At 51.7% G+C, this 20,781-nt stretch overlaps 1 protein-coding gene across 2 annotated transcripts in view; it reads right to left on the bottom strand.

Annotated features, from left to right (window-relative positions):
- LOC142025618 (protein-arginine deiminase type-2-like) overlaps positions 1-20,781 on the bottom strand; it is a 71,205-nt gene that overhangs the window by 42,587 nt on the left and 7,837 nt on the right. For both annotated transcript variants that reach the window (XM_075018148.1, XM_075018147.1), the window contains exons 2-3: positions 6,229-6,412; positions 2,797-2,869 (exon numbers count right to left, since the gene is read on the bottom strand). In XM_075018148.1, coding sequence (XP_074874249.1) covers positions 2,797-2,869; positions 6,229-6,264 — 109 coding nt within the window. In that variant the 5' untranslated portion in view covers positions 6,265-6,412. The remainder of the gene's footprint in view (positions 1-2,796; positions 2,870-6,228; positions 6,413-20,781) is intronic.

Raw genomic sequence — 20,781 nt, 5'->3', positions numbered from 1 at the left:
CATCAGTGGTGTCCAGAGTTCGGGACAAGCCTCTACAAAGCCGAGGAAAACTTTTACCCCCCCCATACAGAACTTTTGCAAGTTGGTCCTGACACACACACCCCTTAACACTCCTGCTCAGCTGGGCCTACCCCCACCCCTTTAACACTCCTGCTCAGCTGGGCCTACCACACACACACACACACACACACACACACACACACACACACACCCCTTAACACTCCTGCTCAGCTGGGCCTATCCCCCGCCCACACACCTGCCCCAGTGGCCTCTGTTTCCAAAGGGAGTTGATCTGTTGAGTGATCCCAATTAAAATATAACCAGATATAACCAGCCTGGCCCAAGGAGTTTGAGTCAGGGCCCTGAGGCCATATCCAGACCCACAGAGGCTAGTGGTGCTGTATGGGCACCAAACCAAATAATGTATACTGTGTAATTATTACATTGCTATCATTAGATCACCAGCAAAGTAATAATTACACAGTATACGTTACATGGGGGTGGCTCTTAACAGCACCCACTGTTAGTCCGAGGGCACTTCCTGAACAGTTTCACTGTAGCAAACTGAGTGGCATAGGGCAGGGAAGGCTGTGCTTCCCCAAACAGCCTGGCATGGCCCCGCCCGTGCTCTGCCCCACCGTCTCCCTCCAAGTTCCCATCCTGCTCATTGATGGCAAAGGGGCTGCGGATGTTTGGTGCGCAGACAGCTGCTGGGGTGGAGGTGTGTGCGACCTCCGGGCTCTGCATCGAGCCTTCCCCTCTGCTGGGTTCACCTGCCGCCCATGCCAACTGCTCTGTTGGCGCCCAGCGTTTGATTTCAGCACCTAGCTAAGCCACTAGCTAAGGTGTTCAACACTGTGTGTTCTCAGCATTCGCACAGAGGATTATTACTGGTTTTTAAGGCCTTTTGCAGTAATAGCACCTATTGAATCAGGGCAAGATCAGTCCCCCTTGTTAGGGGAGGAATTTTTGGCTGTGTGTCACTCAACCTTTAAGTCTTCTCCTCAGTCGGGAAGATGAAATCTCATCCTCATGCTCCTCTCTGGTGCTTCCTTAGCTCATGGCACATGCTTGTCAAGGCTGCAGATGATCCCCAGCCAGGAGGGGTTGCAGGTGCCTTGGAGGATAGAGTCAGAAATCAGACTGATCTGAACAAACTGGAGAAACAGGCTGAGGAAAATCAGCTGAAGTTCAATGAGGCCAAGTGCAAAGGACTCCACTCAGGGAGGCACAATCAGTTCCACACACACAGACTGGGAAGTGACTCGCTAAGATGGAGAACTGCGGAAAGGGATCCAGGGTTCAGAGCGGATCATGAGCATGATGCTGTTGCGAAAAAAGCAAACGTGGTTCTGAGATGCGTTAGTAGGAGGGATGCGAACAAGACACTAGAGGTATCACAGGGCGCTAGCCTGTATCTGCAAAACCAACGAGAAGTCCTGTGGCTTCGTATGGAGTGATTAACTGATCATTTGGAGCATAAGCTTTCATGAGCAAAGACTCACTTCGTCAGATGCATCTCAGGCAACATGTGGGTGGAGGGCAGGCAGGGTCACATTCCCCAGGGTTTCACACCAGCTGGGGCCAGCAGCAGCCTTTTGGCACTGTACATGAAGGAAGGGACCGGAGCAGATTTTAGCCACAGAGGAGGAGGAGGGAGAAATTGATGAGCCGGCCCATGTCTTTACAGAGCTCATTGCATCTCTCTCTCCTGCCACCATCCCTATCCTGTGGTTGGATGCAGCGTCTCTTCATGCCCACACAGCATCAAAAGGCGTTTAGTCCCCTAGGCTGCAGTATCCACCGACAACTCAGCTGCCTGCTGTCCCCTCCCTTCCCCACACCAGACTACAGCACAGGCAGGAAGGAGTTAAGCCTTAAGAATACATTATGTAAGGCAGCCCAGGGATCCTGCCCACAGGGACTGCAGGGAACCCATCCACACAGGTAGCTCTGTAGGGGAGGGCGCCTAGAGGATGGAACAGCCCCAGGTTCCCCTGGGGCAGGACCCAAAGTGGGAAAGGGAAGAGGGTGCAAAGCTCATGAACAGGCTGGCAATTGCTTTTCCCTACCCTGCATGCCAGAGCTCAGCAGCAGGCTGGAGAGGTTCCCCATGCCAGTGCTATGCGGGGCTATTGCAACATGCAGGGTTCAGCTCCACCTGGCTACTGCCCCGGGCCAGAGTGTCCTGGGCTTCCCAGGTTGCTGGCCCGATGAGAGGCAGTGGGGAAAGGCAGGAGCCTGCCAGCCAGGCTACTGGGGAACTGAGGGCTCTGACCAAGGCCTGCACGGTGCTGAGAGCAGGACCTGCCCCAGCAGTGAGGATATGGAGGAACAGTAAGGCTGAGGGAAAACGGGGGCAAACAAGGAAGAGGACGGTGAGAGTGGATCACATACAGGGCCGATAGCTGGCAGCAGAGGAGACATGGAACCATCTGCCGGCACTCACCAGCCACCGCATCTCACAATGTGCAGCCAGTAATGGCTAGAAACGGCAGGGCCTGGCTGGCCAAGAGCCTGCATGCAGCGGGGGCTGGGCTGGTGGGCCGGCAGGGAGAGCAGCTGGCCCAATGGCCACCGGATCCCCGTTCACCATGGGTGGGTCGGCGGCTGGTGAGCCAGGCTCCAGCCGGCGGCAGGACTCACCAGCACATCTGGTGGGGAGGAGAGAAGGCAGAAAACGTGGGGCCATGTGCCCGTTCTTAAGACAAAGTCAGGACATCTGTGGGAGAGCTTAAACAGGGGACTGTCCCTTTAAAACAGGATGTCTGGTCTGCCGCACACGCTTGCACTTACCAATGCCCGTCAGGAAGACACCCGCCTGGTCGAGGGGAGTCCCTCCGTCCTCGCCGTAGTAATTCACTGTGACCTGGAAACACACCACACGGGCTGGTGAGTGAGGGGCGGGGAGGGCAGGGCCTGGTAGTTCCATCCAGTAGCTGAAGGGCAAGGCAGAGCTAGATCCATTGTGCCCCTTTCCTCCCCAGCTCCAGCCTCTGCTTGGGGCTTGGTTCTGCCCCCGCCTTGACTCCTGCTGCTGCTGTTTGGCCAAGTGCGCTCCCTCCTCCGGCACGCAGAATGCTGCTGCCACTGTTTGATGGCCCCAGGCCAAGGCCTTCCCAGGAGCTCTCCCCAGGCTCTCTCTGGGTCATCCTCCTGTCTCCCCACGCCAGCTGTTCCCCGCTCTTTGGGATCCTTCTTCCACTCGACTCGACGTTTCTCCCAGTCCTGGGTCTTCCCAGCCACCCAAGCCATGGCATTCTGCTGTCACACCTGGCTCCCCAGCCGCCTCACAGGGACAGGCCAACTGAGCTCTCTTCCCGACAGTAACACGTCACTGCCTTGAGCTACCTGCCACTGCGGTTCAACCCCCAGCTGCATGCTGCAGCCCTTCCTCAGGCCACCGGCTCTGTGGAAGAGCTATGGGTTGGGTTTTCACCCCAGGGCAGTGTGTGTCTGAATTATAGTCAGTTGCTGGATTTGGACCCAAACTGGGAAGACAGCAAGGGCACCCTAGTGCCGATGCACAGCCCAGCCATGGGGGGTGAGATGGAGCAATTTGAGTTCCCCCCTTCTTGGGGCAGCTAGTTCAATTTCCAATGCAGGTCAGAGAAGTTCTGAAGGCTGCTCTAACCTGTGCCAAGCCTGTTACAGCCGTTGTGCTGCTGAGGAATAGCCAGTACACAGGAACCATTCATTCCTCCTGGCTTGCCCCCCGCACCGGGGATAGGGTGAAGAGCTGGCCACTCTGTCTCTATGCCTACAGGCAAGCCCCTCTGCTGGAGCATTGGATTATCAGAACAGTGCTGCAGCAAACACTGGAGTTCCAATCTCCCCAGTACGCTGGCTCTCAGCACCCCCATCCTGCCCTGCAGCATCCCCGCTTCTCCTCTCAGCCAATGGGATCGGATGTCCTGCCTCCAGAGTGGAGAAAGCCATCCCCTGAGCCCCGGGTTCTGCTTCGCCTGGAAGCTCTTGCCCACTCACACAAGGGACCTGAGGCTGGCCATTGCCCTTCTCAAGGGGGCAGATGCCAGACGGCTGTCGAAAGCAGCTCGCTCCACAGCAGCTGCTTGGCTGGTATGTGGGAGCTGCTGCGGCAGAGGGGATTGCTGCCAAATGAGCCCCACACCGAGAGGGAGGGAGGGAGGGTTATGCCATCAGGCCTGCAGGGGTTCTCCATTGCACAGGGCTGCCGGGTGCCATGGAAGGAAACTAAACAGACCCCACAGCAGAGCTGCTTTTTGCTGAGAAAAGCCAAGTGGCCACCTGGTGGGAAGTCTGCGTGTGAGGAGTGGGCCAGGGGAGAGACAAACGTAGGAGATCCTTGATCTGTGTCTGAATTGGAAGGTGCCCCCTACAAAGGCCAACGATGTGCTCAGTTTCAGGACCTGGCCCGCTTGCCGCAAGCGCTACCTTTAGAGCTGGGTGCCAGAGGAACGTGGGTCCAAAATCTGAATGTGTCTCCAGGAGACAGAGACCAGCAAGGAGACAAGGGCTTGCACTGAGCCAGGTCACAGCTGGTCCTTTCCCCAAAGAGGAAGAGAGGGGCCGATTGTTATAGAATTAAGTAACAGAGAGGTGGAGGGGGATGCTCAGAGCAGCCTGAGGGAGGACTTTGGATATAACAACTTCTCCAATAAACAGCACCAACTTCACAATGGTCACAAGAGGAGGCAGTGGTGGAAAGGAGAGCACGGAGGGGTGGGGTTTGGTTCTGTAAGCTGTTCACTGCTTTGCTGGGCTCACTGGGATTTGCTTCCCAATAAAGGGTTGGGTTTTCCACAGAGCTTAGCATTAGCCAAACTCCACTCCCTTCAAAATCAATGGGTTTCTAATTGAGTTTGATGGAGCAGAGATAGGGCAGCACTTCTGGAAATCCCACTCACACAGGATGCAGGACTGCCACCTGCCAGGGACCAGAAGGGAGCAGGACTTTAAAATTCTACCCCTGCTAGTTTCACGATCCCAACTGCCAGCCTGGGTTTCTATTTCACAGCCCAGCCAAACTCCCCAAGTTTGCTAGCCAGTCAGAGTCAGCCAGGTGATCTACTGCAACGAATGGATCTGATCAGTTGAGCCTGTTCACCGCGTCGTTCGCAAGCTGTTCGCGGACAGACGAACGAAACGAGGCACAGTAATGCGTTTCAGCCGAGGAATTCTCAGAAAACGATTCTTTGGCACCCCCGGTGTGCGACCAGCTCCCTCAGACACAAAGATGTTTTAACTCCTTCCTCCCTGGGAGAGCTAAATACAAGAACAGCAGCGACTCCTAACAAGTCTATGGCCATCCTAGGCTTGCCAGCCTCCCAAAATGCCAACGAAACTGGCAGTATTGCAGGAATGCTCAGCTCTGACAGTGTTTCATGCTGGACTCTGCATCCCCAGGCCTGTGAAGAGTCCAGCCAATGGAACACAACAGTCAGATGTCCTCAGGCTGACCCTTGATCAAGGCACAGTGATATTACTCTGTTGCTTTGGGGCCTTCTTAATACAGCAAGACACTGTATCAGGTGCCATCCACATGGCTAGCTATGGCTCCAGAGCCTTGACAGCAAGCGAACAATGATGGCCAAGCACAGGAGGGTACTTACCTGGTGCTGTGGACCTTTCTACCTGTGCCTTTATTTAGTATTCTTCACTACACACTAGGACCACACCCCTGTATTCAACCCCCTCCAACCTAAGCTACCGGCACACATCAAATTGTCCATTTTTGCACCTCAACCAAAGAGGTGACATGAGACAACGGTGCCCACTGCGGCAAAGTTAAAGGAAGCCATGGCCAATCAGAAACATGGAGCACCCTCCTCTGACCCTGAAGCTTCCAAGTCTGGCTGAAGACATGAGAGGAAAGGCCATCTCACACCTGGCAAGGTAAACTCAGTGGAGACACACCCAGACACGCTCTCTCCAGTTTAGGATGGATATTCTCAGAGCACCCTCAAACCCAGAACCCCCTTGGGATAGCTCATCTCCTACTGCATCTCCTTGACCAGGCAGGACCAGTTATTGCACCCACCACCCCTTAATGGGCAGGACAGGATGTGGTCTTTGCTGTGGCCAACACACCAAGGAGCGAGAATTAACACCAACCTGCACTTGCCCAAGAAGATGCATTTCCCCTTGATCCTAGCTCACCCGTGGCGATGAGCAAGTGCCCCAACCATATCTCCTCCCTGCTCCAAGCACCTGGGGTGCCAGAATGCCTGCCTGGCCTTCCATTACCTTGTTGTCATTGGCCTCGGTGCTGGCTTTGTTCATGGTGAGTTTCAGGGATGTCCCATGGTCAAGAGGCCACTGCTTCCCGCCGTTTGCGGGGACCACCTGTGATTGGTCATCGGTAACCACTTCTACTTGAACCCCAGCCGTGTGCTTCACGCTGAATGACACGGCGCCTGCAGGAGCCGCCCTGCAACAGAGAAAGCAAAGGGGATCAGTCAGAGGCTGCAGAGAGACAAAATCAGAGATGCCTCACTGGCCCCAACCTGGCAGGGCTGAACCTGACATGTGGCCAGGGAAAAGGTGATAAGTGACCCCTGCACAAGTGCGCCCAGGCGGCACGTTCTCACTTAGCAACTGGATTTTCAGTGAGGCAGAGCGCCAGCCCCCCTCAGAGGGGGCGACAGCAGGAGTCCACAGTGAAGCAATTAAATCTGAATGAAGCGCCTAAGAACAGGCACCGGAGGAGATGCTGAGCACTTCCGAGTTTACAGTGAATTCCACAGAGTAGCCACTGCTAAGCCCCACCCAAGATCAGGCCACTCACCCAGGCACCAACACATGCATTTATCTGCCCACCTTGGGGCAGTTTTGACACTGTTGGCTCGTCCATGGTCCTAATCCATATTGGCCCTGCCAGCATGGGACATCCCTTCACGTCCCTTGCTGCTCATAGATCTGGCTAAGTCCAGCCATTTCTTCAGACTGATTTGCTATTTGTCAGGCAGGGCCCAGGCAAACCATAAGCAGGGGATAGCTCAGGAGGTCTGAGCATTGGCTTTGTAACCCCCTGGTTGCGAGCCCAGCCCTTGATTCAAAAAACAATTGGAATGTTGGTATTGAAGGGTACAGCCTGCTTGGGAAGCATAGGAAGGGAACAAAGGTGGGGAAGGTGCTACCTTATATATTAAAAATGTACACACTTGGACTGAGGTGGAGATGGACATAGGAGATGGACGTGTTGAGAGTCTCTGGGTTAGACTAAGAGGGGTAAAAAACAAGGGTGATGTCTTGCTAGGAGTCTACTACAGGCCACCTACCCAGGTGGAAGAGATAGATGTGGCTTTTTTTAAGCTAGCAAAGTCTTGCAGGGCCCCGGATTTGGTGGTGATGGGAGACTTCAACTACTTAGATATACGTTGGGAAACTAATACAGCAGGGCACAGACTATCCAGAAAGTTCTTGGATTGTATTGGAGACAATTTTTTATTCCAAATTTGAGGGGGCCATTTCGAGGTCTGAGGCAAAGGAAAAAAGTCCATCAGGGATGGTGATACAGGTCCTGCTGTGAGGGCAGGGGACTGGACTTAATGACTTCTCAGGGTCCCTTCTAGCTCCGAGATAGGCATATCTCCATATGTTAATATAGCCTTTATTTGAGGGCTGGACTCGATGACCTCCGAAGGTCCCTTCCAGCCCTAGGAGTCTATGGTCCTTGATCTGCATTCGAGAAACAGACTCGAAATCATTGGGGCTGGACTCCCAGGTCATGGACTAGGTTTCTGTTCGGATCGGCTGCTCTCCGGGTAGGGCTACACTGCAGAAAAAAAAAAAAAAAAGCTGTGGTCTTAACTCACATTCAAACGGCAGCGAAGACTCAGCTTTGTAGTCCAGTGAGCAGCTTGAGCTCCAGCCAATAAGGGCAGCCTGGGGCTGAACTTGACTTACCAGCCCACACTAAACCCAAGGTGCTCACTGCTGTTTTAAGCTCACTTAAGAACACATCTTTTTTTTTCCCCCCCTCCAACGTGGGCTTCCCTTTAAGATCAGCGTGAACACTCACGACTGCGCATTGGAAACAGCCTCTCAGTAACCATTCCTCACTCTCCGATTCATAATTTGCTGCTTCCCCCCAGAGGGCTCCTGCACCCGCTAGTATGAGAGAGGAAAGGGAATGCTAACGGGGTGCAGATGACACCGGAGCTAATTCTCTGAAAAATCCCAAAGGCTGTTCAACACTGTCACTATGGACAAGGAATTCCGTGCTTCCCCCATGGCTAGTTTTGCAGCCACATGCTGGGGTGACTACAATGCAGCTGGCACAAACCCCAGGCCTTGTGAAAGTCTCATTTTTAAGTGTGGGGAGGCTCAGTGCTGGAAATCTTTCCAGGAACCCACATGGCATGGTGCTATTCCCAGCTAGAGCCTGCAGGCACCTGTCTGCAGTGAGAGCAAACAGGAGCCAGACCGTTACCACTCCCTTTCCCTCGTCCCCCCAGGATTCTTGGCTGTGAAGCCACCTGTGGATGAAATTAAAGGGAAAACATGGATATCAAGGAGCCAGCCAGACATCGAGCTTTTGACCACTACCCATTGTGCCTGACCATCTAGCCAGCTTTCTATCCACCTCACAGTCCACGTATCCAATCCACACTTCCTTAACTTATGGGCAAGAATGTTGTGGAAGACTAGCAAAAGCTTTGCTAAAGTCAAGGTATATCACATCTATTGACATCCCCCAGTATAGAGCCCGTTACCTCATCTTAGAAGCTAATCAGACTGGTCAGGTACGACTTGCCCTTGATGAACCTACGCTGACTACTCTTGATCACTTTCCCCTCTTCCAAGTGCTTCCAAATGGATTCCCTGAGGAGCCCTTCCATTATTTTTCCAGGGGCTGAGGTGAGGCTGACTGGTCTATAGTTCCCTGGGTTCTCCTTTCCTTTTTTAGAGATGGGCACTACGTTTGCCTTTTTCCAATCATCCGGGACCTCTCCTGATCTCCACAAGTTTTCAAAGACAATGGCCAAAGGTTCCGCAATGACCCATGGATTTGTGTTTGTCCAGCTTTTCTAAATAGCTCTTAACCTGTTCTCTCTCCACGCAGGGCTGCCCACCTCTTTCCCATACCTCCTTCGCCTAATGCAGTAATCTGGAAGTGGACATTGTCTGTGAAGGCAAAGGCAAAAAAAGTGCTGAGTACTTCAGCTGTTCCCACATCATCTGTCACCAGGTTACCTCCGTCACTCAGTAAGGGCCCCACACCTGCTCTGACCACCTGCTTATTGTTAACATGCCCATAGAAACCTCTCGTTACCCTTCACATCCCTTGCTAGTGGAATTCCTTGCTTCACACACCCTTGAAGTCAAAGGCAATACTACCCTTGACCTAACGGAGTGGGAGCTGGCCTTTTGGACAAGCTCACTAGCCCACGTAGGCTTTCACTGTGTGTTTTCAGGGCCAAACAACGAGCCCCATCCCAGGCTCTTTGACAGCAGTGAGAGTGTAGCTGTTCATTGTGATGTGACTCGTTTTGGCCCTGAGCATGCCTGGAGGGGGGCGTGGGCTGCAGGAGTCCCATAAGCCTGCTGACAGATATGGGGAAATATGCTATGTCTCTCAATACTAAGACTACAAGACTTCCCTGCGGTTTCCCACCCAGCGTCTAGCTGGTCTGTCTCTGTGACATAATGGGAGCAGATGGAGCCTGGCACTAGCCGGCCCTCCTCATGGGCCTCTGGAAGTAGTGACAAGTCAGCTGACTTTGGCAATGTTCTGTTGATGTTGCCCCCTTCACTGATGCAATCCCTGTCATAAGAACATAAGAATGGCCATACTGGGTCAGACCAAAGGTCCATCCAGCCCAGTATCCCGTCTGCCAACAGTGGCCAATGCCAGGTGCCCCAGAGAAGGGGAACAGAAGACAATGATCAAGTGATTTATCTCCTGCCCTTGTACTGAAGGCTAGGGGCACCATACTTTACCCCGGCTAATAGCCATTTATGGACCTAACCTGCAAAAATTTATCAAGCTCTTTTTTAAACCCTAATAGAGTCCTGGCCTTCACAGCCTCCTCCGGCAAGGAGTTCCACAGGCTGACTGTGCGCTGTGTGAAGAAAAATTTCCTTTTATTAGTTTTGAACCTACTACCCATCAATTTCATTTGGTGTCCCCTAGTTCTTGTATTATGGGAAAAGGTAAATAATTTTTCTATATTCACTTTCTCCACACCATTCATGATTTTATATACCTCTATCATATCGCCCCTCAATCGCCTCTTTTCCAGACTGAAAAGTCCCAGTCTCTCTAGCCTCTCCCCATATGGGACCCGTTCCAAACCCCAAATCATCTTAGTCGCCCTTTTCTGAACCTTTTCTAATGCCAATATATCTTTTTTGAGGTGAGGAGACCACATCTGCACACAGTACTCAAGATGTGGGCGTACCATAGTTTTATATAGGGGAAGTATGATATCTTTTGTCTTATCTATCCCTTTTTTAATAATTCCTAACATCCTATTTGCTTTATTAACTGCCGCTGCACACTGCGTGGATGTCTTCAGAGAACTATCCACTATAACTCCAAGATCCCTTTCCTGATCTGTCGTAGCTAAATTTGACCCCATCATGTTGTATGTGTAATTTAGGTTATTTTTTCCAATGTGCATTACCTTACACTTACCCACATTAAATTTCATTTGCCATTTTGCTGCCCAATCACTCAGTTTGCTGAGATCTTTTTGTAGTTCTTCACAATCCCTTTTGGTTTTGACTGTCCTGAACAACTTGGTGTCATCTGCAAACTTTGCCACCTCACTGCTTACCTCATTTTCTAGATCATTGATGAACAAGTTGAACAGGACGGGTCCCAGGACTGACCCCTGGGGAACACTAGTTACCCCCCTCCATTGTGAAAATTTACCATTTATTCCCACCCTTTGTTTTCTGTCTTTTAACCAATTCCCGATCCATGAAAGGATCTTTCCTCCTATCCCATGACTGCCTAATTAACATAAAAGCCTTTAGTGTGGGACCGTGTCAAAGGCTTTCTGGAAATCTAGGTATACTATGTCCACTGGGTGCCCCTTGTCCGCATGTTTATTAACCCCTTCAAAGAATTCTAATAGATTAGTTAGACACGACTTCCCTCTGCAGAAACCATGCTGACTTTTGCCCAACAATTCGTGCTCTTCTACATGCCTTGCAATTTTATTCTTTACTATTGTTTCTACCATTCTTATGTTCCCTGCTGAGATGACTGTTCCTTATAGAAGATCAGCTCCTGGGTGAAGAGCAGCTGGCTCAAACTCAGCCTTGGCATGAATGAAGTGAGGCTGTTCAGGAAATGTTTGGAAAGACAGTCGGGTCATTGTCTTGCCCTTCCACTGAGGACATCTACCCTCTGGTTAAGAAGCACTGTGGTTAAAGGCAAAAGTGCCAGAGTAGGACTCAGGCAACCTGGATTCTATTGCCAGCTCTGCCACTAATCTGCTGAGTGACCTCGGGCAACTCCCTTTCCCTCTCCCAGGCCCTCAGTATCCTCACCTTAATGAGACTAATGATATGCCCACCTTTGTACAGTGCTCTGATACCAGCTGATGGAAAGTGCTACATAAGGATCTGAGCACTATTTTAAACCTCAGAAACTCATGCAATCCAGCATTTAGCCTGCATAGACTGCTGAAAAATGCCTCCTTCTCCCTCTGGCTTTGCTAGGAAATGGCGATTCTTTCTGCCTAACATGGCACAGCTGAGAGTGCCCATACACCCCTTGCTTCCATGGTGGATAACTACAGCTTGCTAGAGCTGGGTGGGAAAGAGGCCAGCACATGCACAAAACACAGTCTGCTCCTCAGTGAGCTGCAGGCACATCCCCCCGCCCCTGTAATCCCTCCATTGGTTCTGTCTGCCTCCATCGCCAGCTCACAGCCCATGTCCTGATCTCGGAGACCATCCGCAGGTCAGCGCTTAGCTCCCGGCAGCAGTCACACTTCAGTCTGCATTCCACCCAGCCCTCTGGGCCACAGCAAGCCACAAAGCCCAGGACAAAATGAGAGCCCCAGACTGCTCTCAGCCCTGGGGCACAGCTGGCTGCAGAAGGAGCTCCAGACGACGGAACAGAGAAAACCCGCAGCAGGCACTGGAAGCCGCACCTAGCAGGCCTAGTTTGCTGGAGTGCCACACTGCCAGGCACTATAGCAAACCCTGGAGATACTTGTGACATGGGCCTGATCCTGCCAGAGGTCCTTGGGTGAAGCACTTGCTCTGTCCAATCCAAGGGACCAGCACTGGGCCTGAACTTATGTGGAAGCAGGAACCCCCATGACCTGCTGAGTTGTCTGTTGCTTCAGACAGGGACCCATCTTGTGAGGTGCTTTCCTAGTCACTGACTCCTGGTGTGTGTGTGTGTGTGTGTGTGTGTGTGTGTGTGTGTGTGTGTGTGTGTGCGCGCGCGCGCACGCACATGCGCACGTGCGCACATGCAGATTTCAGGCCTCTGCACCTCCAGGCCTGCAGTGAGTGATTTCAGCTGTCCCAGTAGCTGTCTCTTAACAGCAGAACCACTCTGCTGCCCGCTCCCCCAGCCCCTCCCTCGACAGGACTTGGGGAGGCATCAGCAAGATGCCCAGCCTCAGCTGCAAAACGCTCAGCATGTCCATATGGTGGGCAGGTTTAGAGCAGCTTCTGCGTGTGAATTCTGACACGTAGGAGCTCTGCACATGCCCAGCACAGCTGCCTCGTCCTCGTTGTTGCTAAAATAACCCAATGGCAACACTCCAAGAGCTGGGCCATGCGGGCGAAGATGGATTCAATTTCCTTTCAGCCTAATAAATATGTGTCCAATGTGCCTTGCTCGCAATGGGGGAGGGGGGCTCATTGTCTCTCAGCAGGAGCAGTTTCAGGACGTCAGAGGGATTTGCTGGCTGGCACCACAATAAATGGAAAACAGCCTGCCCCACTTACAAACAGCTTATTTATTTTCTTGCAAGTTTGATGTCAGACAAAGCGGTTAATTAGCCTACGTAGAGGTATGTGAGAATGCAGGTCTAGGGGACATGGGCTTACAGTTCATTTCCGAGCCTGAACCATCCACCCCGAATTGCAGACCTGGGCTTGGGTCTCCCAGCCATGCTAATGTGTCCAGGCTGCTCTATGCGGCCCTTCTACAGGTCTACGGTTTGAGCTGGGTCCGCACTGCAAAATGATCGGACTTGCACTGGAGTCGCAGTGGGACTTAGGACCCAGCTAGGGAGGTGGGCCTGAGCCACAGTGTTTGCTGACCTGAGACCAATTGGCATGTGGACAAAAGAGAGGCTCCGAGTCAGAGTCCAGGCTCTGTGTGCCGAGCAGAGATGACCTACGTGGCCCTGAGCATGGTGTTATCTGCATGTCACGTTTCCCGTGGTAATTGCGCTGCTGACCCCACAGTGTCCAGGAGGGCCACCCACTTAGGACTGGCAGCTGCTGGGGGCAAGGTGGGAGAGGGGCCTGGATCCCTGCCCCCTTCCAGGGGTGGGGCCAAGGATGGGAGGGGTGGGGCTTAGGGCCATCAGCCCTGGGCTCCCTCCGAGCTGCATGCGTAGTGGTGGCACAGTGCTTCAAAGGGGTCTGCCCCCCTTTGTCCCCCACCCCACCGGCCACCTGGTCTCTGGCCCCAGCTGTCAGCGTTCTTGGGGTGGAATCCCATGCGCCTCTCCCTCGTTCCCCCTTTGGCGGCTGGACTCCCCAGGGGCTCACCTCAGCTGACCTGACTTCACCCCAGCCCCAGCTGCCCTGCTCTCTCAGGACGACAAGGTTAGCTGGTGCCTGGTCAGCTCTCACCAAGCACAGCACTATTTTTGTCCAGAACAAAAGCACGTCAGAGAAAACAGACACCAACACAAACAAACCCCTCAGACGCTGGCCGAGCTCACCAGACAGTCAGCCGTTTGTCACAGGTACAGGGCAACTGCCCCAGGTCCACCTCCTTCGGCTACTCCAGCTGTCAGGCCTCCAGCCCTCACCCATTTCCAGGCATGGATCTGTGTCACTCCCTTCTGGCTGCGGATTTTAAGGCTGCAGCTTCCTGCTATTCTCTGCCATCCCCCTAGTCTGCTTAAAGGCCAGCACTTGAAATGGGCCCTGATCGGCCAGTACAAGTTATGCACCACTCTTTCGTTGGGGGGGGGGGGGGGGGGGCGCGCATGTCATTTCTAAAAGGATGGCCTGATCAGTACCACACTGTACTGAAAACCTACCGATCGCTACACTTACCTACACCCTTCTAGCTTCCATCCTGCACACCTAACTAGATCCACTGTTTACAGTCAAGCTCTTAGGTACAGTCACATTTACTCTGATCCAACTGACAGAGACCAAAAACGACAAGAGCTTTACCAAATATTCATAAACCTGAATTACCCACCAGGAGAAGTAAAAAAACAAATCGACAGGGCCAGACGCATACCCAGAGACCAGCTACTCCAAGATCGGCCCCAAAAAGCCAAGAACAGAACACCACTGGTCATCACCTACAGCTCCCAACTCACACCACTGCAACCAATTATTAAAGACCTACAACCTATTCTTAATCAGGATGCCACACTCCAAAAGGCCCTGGGTGACAGGCCTGTTCTCTCCTACAGACAACCTCCCAACCTTATGAGGATCCTCACTAACAGCCACAGTCTGTACCCCAGGAATACCAGTCCTGGAACCTTTCCTTGCAACAAAGCCCGCTGCCAGCTTTGTCCACATATCTTCTCTGCAAATACCACCACTGGACCTAACCAGGTTACTCACAGAATCACGGGCACTTTCTCGTGCTCCTCTACTAACATCATATATGCCATCATGTGCCAACAATGCCCAGCTGCTTTGTATATTGGACACGCTTCTAACTCCCTTAGACAAAAGGTTAATGGGCACAAAACAGACATCACAACACTCCAGATCCACAAACCAGTTAGTCAACATTTTAATGGAATGGGGCATTCTATTAATGACCTAAAGGTATGTGTGTTACTGGGAAAAAACAAACAAACAAACAAAACAAAAAACTTTCGCACCATTCTTCAAAGAGAAACAGCCGAGCTGGCTTTTATATTCATATTCGGCACATTAACCCATGGTTTAAACCGGGATGGGAACTTTGAGGCACTATAGGGGCTTGTCTGCATACTTGGCTTAATCTAATTCTTGACCTCCCCCCGACCCCTCCACTCTCTGATTTGCTCACCTTGATTATCTTTTTCTGATTTGTCCTCCTTGCTTACTGTTTTTGGTTCAATATTTAAGGCACAGAGTCTGCTCTGGTCTGAAGAAGTGGGTCTGTCCCACAAAAGCTCACCTAATAAACTATTTTGCTAGTCTTTAAAGTGCTACTTGACTGCTTTTTGTTTTGACAGAGTATAGACTAGCACAGCTTCCTCTCTTACTATTCAGCATGTATTGGTGTATGTATTTGTATTTATTTTCACTACACTGTACTTACAGAAAAATGTGACGAAGATTTACTTACGGTTAAAATGCCAGTTATTTGAGAGATCCAGATGACAGAATGCCAGTTATGGAAGAGTTCATTGAGATAATAATCGGGAGTATGGGTGGGGCAGGCGTGCTAAGGGAGTGCCGTAGTTTTGGAAATACAATGCTGGCAGCCTGAGCTGGGCTCCCCTAGGACCAGGGGGCCTGGCTGAACCGAAAAGAAGACTGCGTGTTCAAACTCAACTTTGTACAGCAAAAGTTCTTCCTCTGCCCCTTGGTCTTTGGAAAGCACAGCCTGGCTGCAACTTTTTCTGGAGTGGTTCACAATCCCAGGGAAATGATCCCCACACGCTTACAGAACCCTCCCCGCCATTTTAGCTCCCGGAGGAGCTGTGGGACGCCCTCCCCATGGGGTAGAGCCAGTGCTTTTTTTGGGGCAGCATGTGCCAATACACAACCACCACCTCTGCATCAATATTTTCCACACTGAGGTCCCTGTAGCTGGGGCTGCTGGTGAGGCTCCACACCCCAGCCGGTGCCCAGCTGCAGGCTACCCCCAGCTAGGGTCCCTGTGGCTGGGGCTCCATGCCCCAGCTGCCTCCCAGCCACATGGCAGCCACAGGCCCCACCGGCCCCACAGCAGCACAGGCCTGGGAGCTCCTAGTCCCACAGGCAGCCTCAGCAGAGGGAGCCCCAGTGGGTTGCAGGGAGCCAGCTGAGTACGAGTACCAGATCCTCTCTTTGTAAGAGAGAAAGCAGCACCGGGTAGAACATTGTCACACGTAAACCGTTCGATAAGTTCACATGATGGTCCCCAAAGAGGAGGTGGTAACACCAACCACACCAGCTTCCAGGCGGAGATCCTGACAGGTGTTAAAACATTCCACGTCCTATCCCAGGCCCATCTCTTGCCCCAGCGTAATGTCAGCCCCGGGGAGCGTGTAAAGGTACGCACCACAGCGCCGAGCCTCGGAGTCCGGGTCTATGTCACGGTCCCATGTGGCTCAGAGCATGGGGCTGAAAATAGCTGCCTAGACGTTCCTGCTCAGGCTGGGGCCAGGCTGGCAAGCACGCGGGGAGAATAGCGCACATCTACACTGCAGTTAAAAAGCTGCATCCGGCCTGTGCCAGGTGACTTGGGCTTGCCGGGCTGTTTCATAGCAGTGTGGACACCCAGCTGCAGCCTGATGACCTCTGTGACCCACCCGCATTGCGGGGTCCTATAGCCCGGCTCTGGGAAGTCTGCACTGCAGTGTAACAGACCAGCAGCAGGTCTGAACTGGGGCGTTCGGTTTCTTCTCTACTTGAAGTCTCGTTTGCTCACCACACTGTCAATCCCCAGCACCTGTGCACGTGAATGGACCAGATTTCACAATACAAAAGAGCGGATCATTTTGGCAATGTAAGTTTCTGGGTGCAGTTACTATGGGCTCTTTCCAAAAGTTACACTTAACTGCCAACAGGTAGACTTGAGCCTGGGACCTCTGGAGCTTTCTGCATGAGCCTCTAGGGCTCAGCTAGAAGCCAACTGCCCCTCTGTGAAGGCTGCAGAAGAGGTTCATTTTGTTGCTCTGTAAGTGGGCTAGGTGCCACCACATGGCACTGCGAACCACATCCCAGGAGGCGTGTGATTACATATGCACAGGCAGTTGTGTTAAGCAAGCCCCCCAGTGGGACAGGATGAGGACATGAAGCACCGTGCCATCATTGTCACAGACCGCAGGAAGCTTGACCTTAGCGGTATGGGGTCATGTTGTAACTCCTTGCCGGCTTCAGATCACTGTGAAATAAGCCTATAACCAGCCCCCAGTGGTGCGGTAAGTAACCAGAAACTCACTGTTACCAAAGCAACTAATCCTGAAGCTCCAGCCTAGTAACTGGAGCCTCTCGGCCTTCAGACATGTTCAGCCTGGTGGATTGCTGAAGAGTGAAGGGCGACACTAGCTTGTCTCCCCAGTGACACAGACTCTCCCCCCGCCTCACAGAATAATAAAACTGGAAGTAGCCTAGAGAGATCAACAAGTCCAGTCCCCTGCACACATCAAGCACCACCTAGGCCATACCTGACTGTCTAACCATCTCTTAAAAGTCTCCAAAGATGGAGATTCCACAACCTCTCTAGGCAATTTATTCCAGTGTTTAACCAGTCAGGAAGCATTTTGTAACATCCAGTCTAAACCTCCCTTCCTGCAATTTGCTTCTCCTCCTGTCATCAGAGGCCAAGGAGAATAATTTGTCTCCCTCTTCCTTGTGACAACCTCTTAGATACCTGAAAGCTGTTATGTCCCCTTTCACGTTCTCTTTTCCAGCTTAAACAATCCCAGTTCTTTCAATTGCCCATCAGTGGTCATGTTTTCTACACCTTTAGTCATTTTTGTTGCTCTTCTCTGGACCTTCTCCAGTTTGTTTGCATCCTTCATGAAATGTGGTGCTCAGAACTGAACACAATACTCGAGTGGAGGCTGAATGAATATGGAGTTGAATGCAAGAATTACTTATAATAGATCATAGAATCCTAGGGCTGGAAGGGCTCTCAGGAGATCCTGTTAATACATCCCAGAATGATGTTTGCTTGGTTACACTGTTGACTTATATTTAGCTTGTGGTCCACTAGGACCCCTAGATCCCTTTCTGCAGTACCCCTTCCTAGACAGTCATTTTCCATTTTGTATGTGTGACTGATTGTTCATCCTGAGGTAAATAGGATGAACTTCAGTAAGCACAAATGTGAAATCCTCTGCCTAGAAAGAAACAAATTTCTCCAATTTGTTTAGCTCATTTGAATTACGACCCTATCCTCCAAAGCCCTTGCAACTCCTCCCACTGTGGGGATGGCTGCACTGTCTATTTTAGGTTCAGAACCTACTTCCTTGTCACTGGTGTTTATTATGTTAGGCAGCTAATTACCTCCAGCCTTCTGGGTGAAAACTGAAACAAAGACATCATTAAGTACCCCCACGACTTTCACATTTTCTGCTATTGTTTCTCCCTCTTGATTGAACAATGGGGCTACCACCTTCCTCTTGCTTTGAATGTATTTGCCAGATGTTTTCTTGCTCCTCTTTATATGTCCATACATCTCTCATAGAGCTGGAAGGCACTTTGAGAGGTCAGGGAGTGAGTCCCTTGCCCTCACAGTGGGACCGATTGCCATCCCTCACATTTCTTTTTAAACCTAACCTGCAGCAGAACCTTGAAAGGCCACCCTCAAGGACTGATTTTTGCTGCTACTTACTTGTGTTATTTGTTCATATTCATCCTCTGTAATGTGACTTGCAACTCCTCCCACTGTGGGGATGGCTGCATTGTCTATTTTAGCTTCAGGACCTCCCTGGTTTCCATGTTCTGCATGACTTGTTCTTGTTTTTTCAGATCATTTAAGAACTCCTGGCTAAGCCCGGGTGGTCTCTTGCCATACTTGCTGAGGCTGTGCAGTGGATGGATGGACAGCTTCACTATGTAGTAGGCATCCTTCAGTCTGCATAGACTATGGATCGCGCCCTTTATAGTTTCAATTGAGGACTTCATTTACAGCATCTACTGTGACTATGAAGACCCATACAAGAGTGACAGTCCTTGCTGCATCTCTTGCAGATGTGGTGGGTGTCTGGCAAGTCCTTCGTGTGCTTTCTGTGCGCTCACTTGTCCTCTGCTAGCTGTCTGATCCTCATCTCGCCCTTCTGAAGGCCCTCGTGTAACCCCTGCCTCCATCTGCTGCAGTCATCTGCTAGTTCTTCCCAGTTGTCCAGCTCGATGTCTACCTCTCTGAGGTCTCTCTTGCAGACACCTTTGTAGTGCAACTGGGGGCGTCCGGGAGGTCTTTTGCCAGAGGCTAGCTCACCATACAGGATGTCTTTTGGAATCCTTCCATCATTCATCCTGTGGACGTGGCCAAGCCAGCGGAGCCGACGCAACTCACTACACAGCAGACCTGGCCAGGAAAGAGGCAGCACTACAGAACCCAAGCTAATGCCCTGCACACCTCTAGGAGGCCACCATGATAGGCAAGCACCAGGGACTGGCATCTTGACACCATTTCTTTTGAGTAGGGATGGCCTCTGAGGAGCATTTTCGGGTTTGTCCAGGAGACAGGTAGGTTGGGTGACCATATCGCCCTGTCCCAAATACGAGATATGGGGGCGGGAGAGGCGGCTTCTCCTAGCTCCAACAAGCCCCAGGGAACAAGGAAAGTGGCAGCAGCTGCCAGTGCTATTCCCCCACCCCCACCACCACTCCCTGAGCTCGGGGGAAGTGGGAGCCACTGGCCCTCCCTGCCCCCACGGAAGCAGCAGCTACCAACCCTCCCGCCCCCCCAGAGCCCTGGGGGGGCAGCACTGATGTGGCAGCTAAGTGCTGCCTGGCCAGCAGCTGCTGGCGGAAAAGGTCTGTGGGTGTGGGGCGGCCAAATATGGGACAATTAGGCCCTTTAAAAAAAAAAAAATATATCAGTCAGCCCAATCTTATAACTCCAGGGCCTAACACTTGACAAGGCATCACCTGGTACTTGTGCTGTATGGTGGGGGGGGGGGGGGGGGGGGGGGGGGGGGACACAAAAAAAACAAAAACACCCTAGAGTAGGTGAGTGAACCTTTATGCCCTGGAAATTTACATGCAAATGCTGCCCTGCCTGCAGAAACCTGGGTGGCTGTGAGTTTGCAATTACAGAAGCCCTGAGGCAGTGTTATCCTGATGCAACTTTGGAGAAGCAGCTCCTGCTACTGGTTTATAAATACCAAAGCAGCAGTGATGCCAATGCATCAACAACAGAGTTTTCATTATCTTGATAGGGTCATCAGGAGGCTGGAATCCCTCCAGAATGCTCGTCAGGAAAGCCGCCATGCTGGTTCTACAAGAGGAACAGCTGAGATGCTGGGGAACCAATGGAACTGCTGCCCCTACATGTCATGGCTGTGTCTGGAAGTTCAAGGTGACCAGGCTACAGAGCCTTCAGCAAGCTTAGAGGAGCACGAAGCCTTTCAGAAACTTTCAAAGCGGCGCCTGCTCTGCCCTTATGTGGGATTTTAAAAACCTGTCTGTTCTTAAATCTCCATCCTGGGCTAGACTGCTCCCATTGAACTTCGTGGAGAAGCCCTGCCTACCTGGCTGTATCCACCTATTGTCACTTCTCTGACACTTAGATTGTCCACTTTTTCAGACGAAGGCCACCTTGCATCTAAGATAATGGGGCATTGACCCATGGTAATATAAATAAATATTTGAATTCAGGAATTTTACCAAAGCAACAAACAAGCAAATGAACAAACATACAACTCTCCCTGCCTTAGGCTATCATTTTAGAGAGCTAAAGTGTCAAAGATTTTGGTTTTTCCCCTTTTTAAGCCACAACATCGATTAAGTTGCTGGGTTATGAAA

The sequence above is a fragment of the Carettochelys insculpta genome, chromosome 23, assembly GCF_033958435.1.
Source record: "Carettochelys insculpta isolate YL-2023 chromosome 23, ASM3395843v1, whole genome shotgun sequence".
Taxonomy (NCBI): domain Eukaryota; kingdom Metazoa; phylum Chordata; order Testudines; family Carettochelyidae; genus Carettochelys; species Carettochelys insculpta.
The sequence above is the reverse complement of the archived record's forward strand: the minus strand, read 5'-3'. Positions and strand labels throughout refer to the sequence as shown.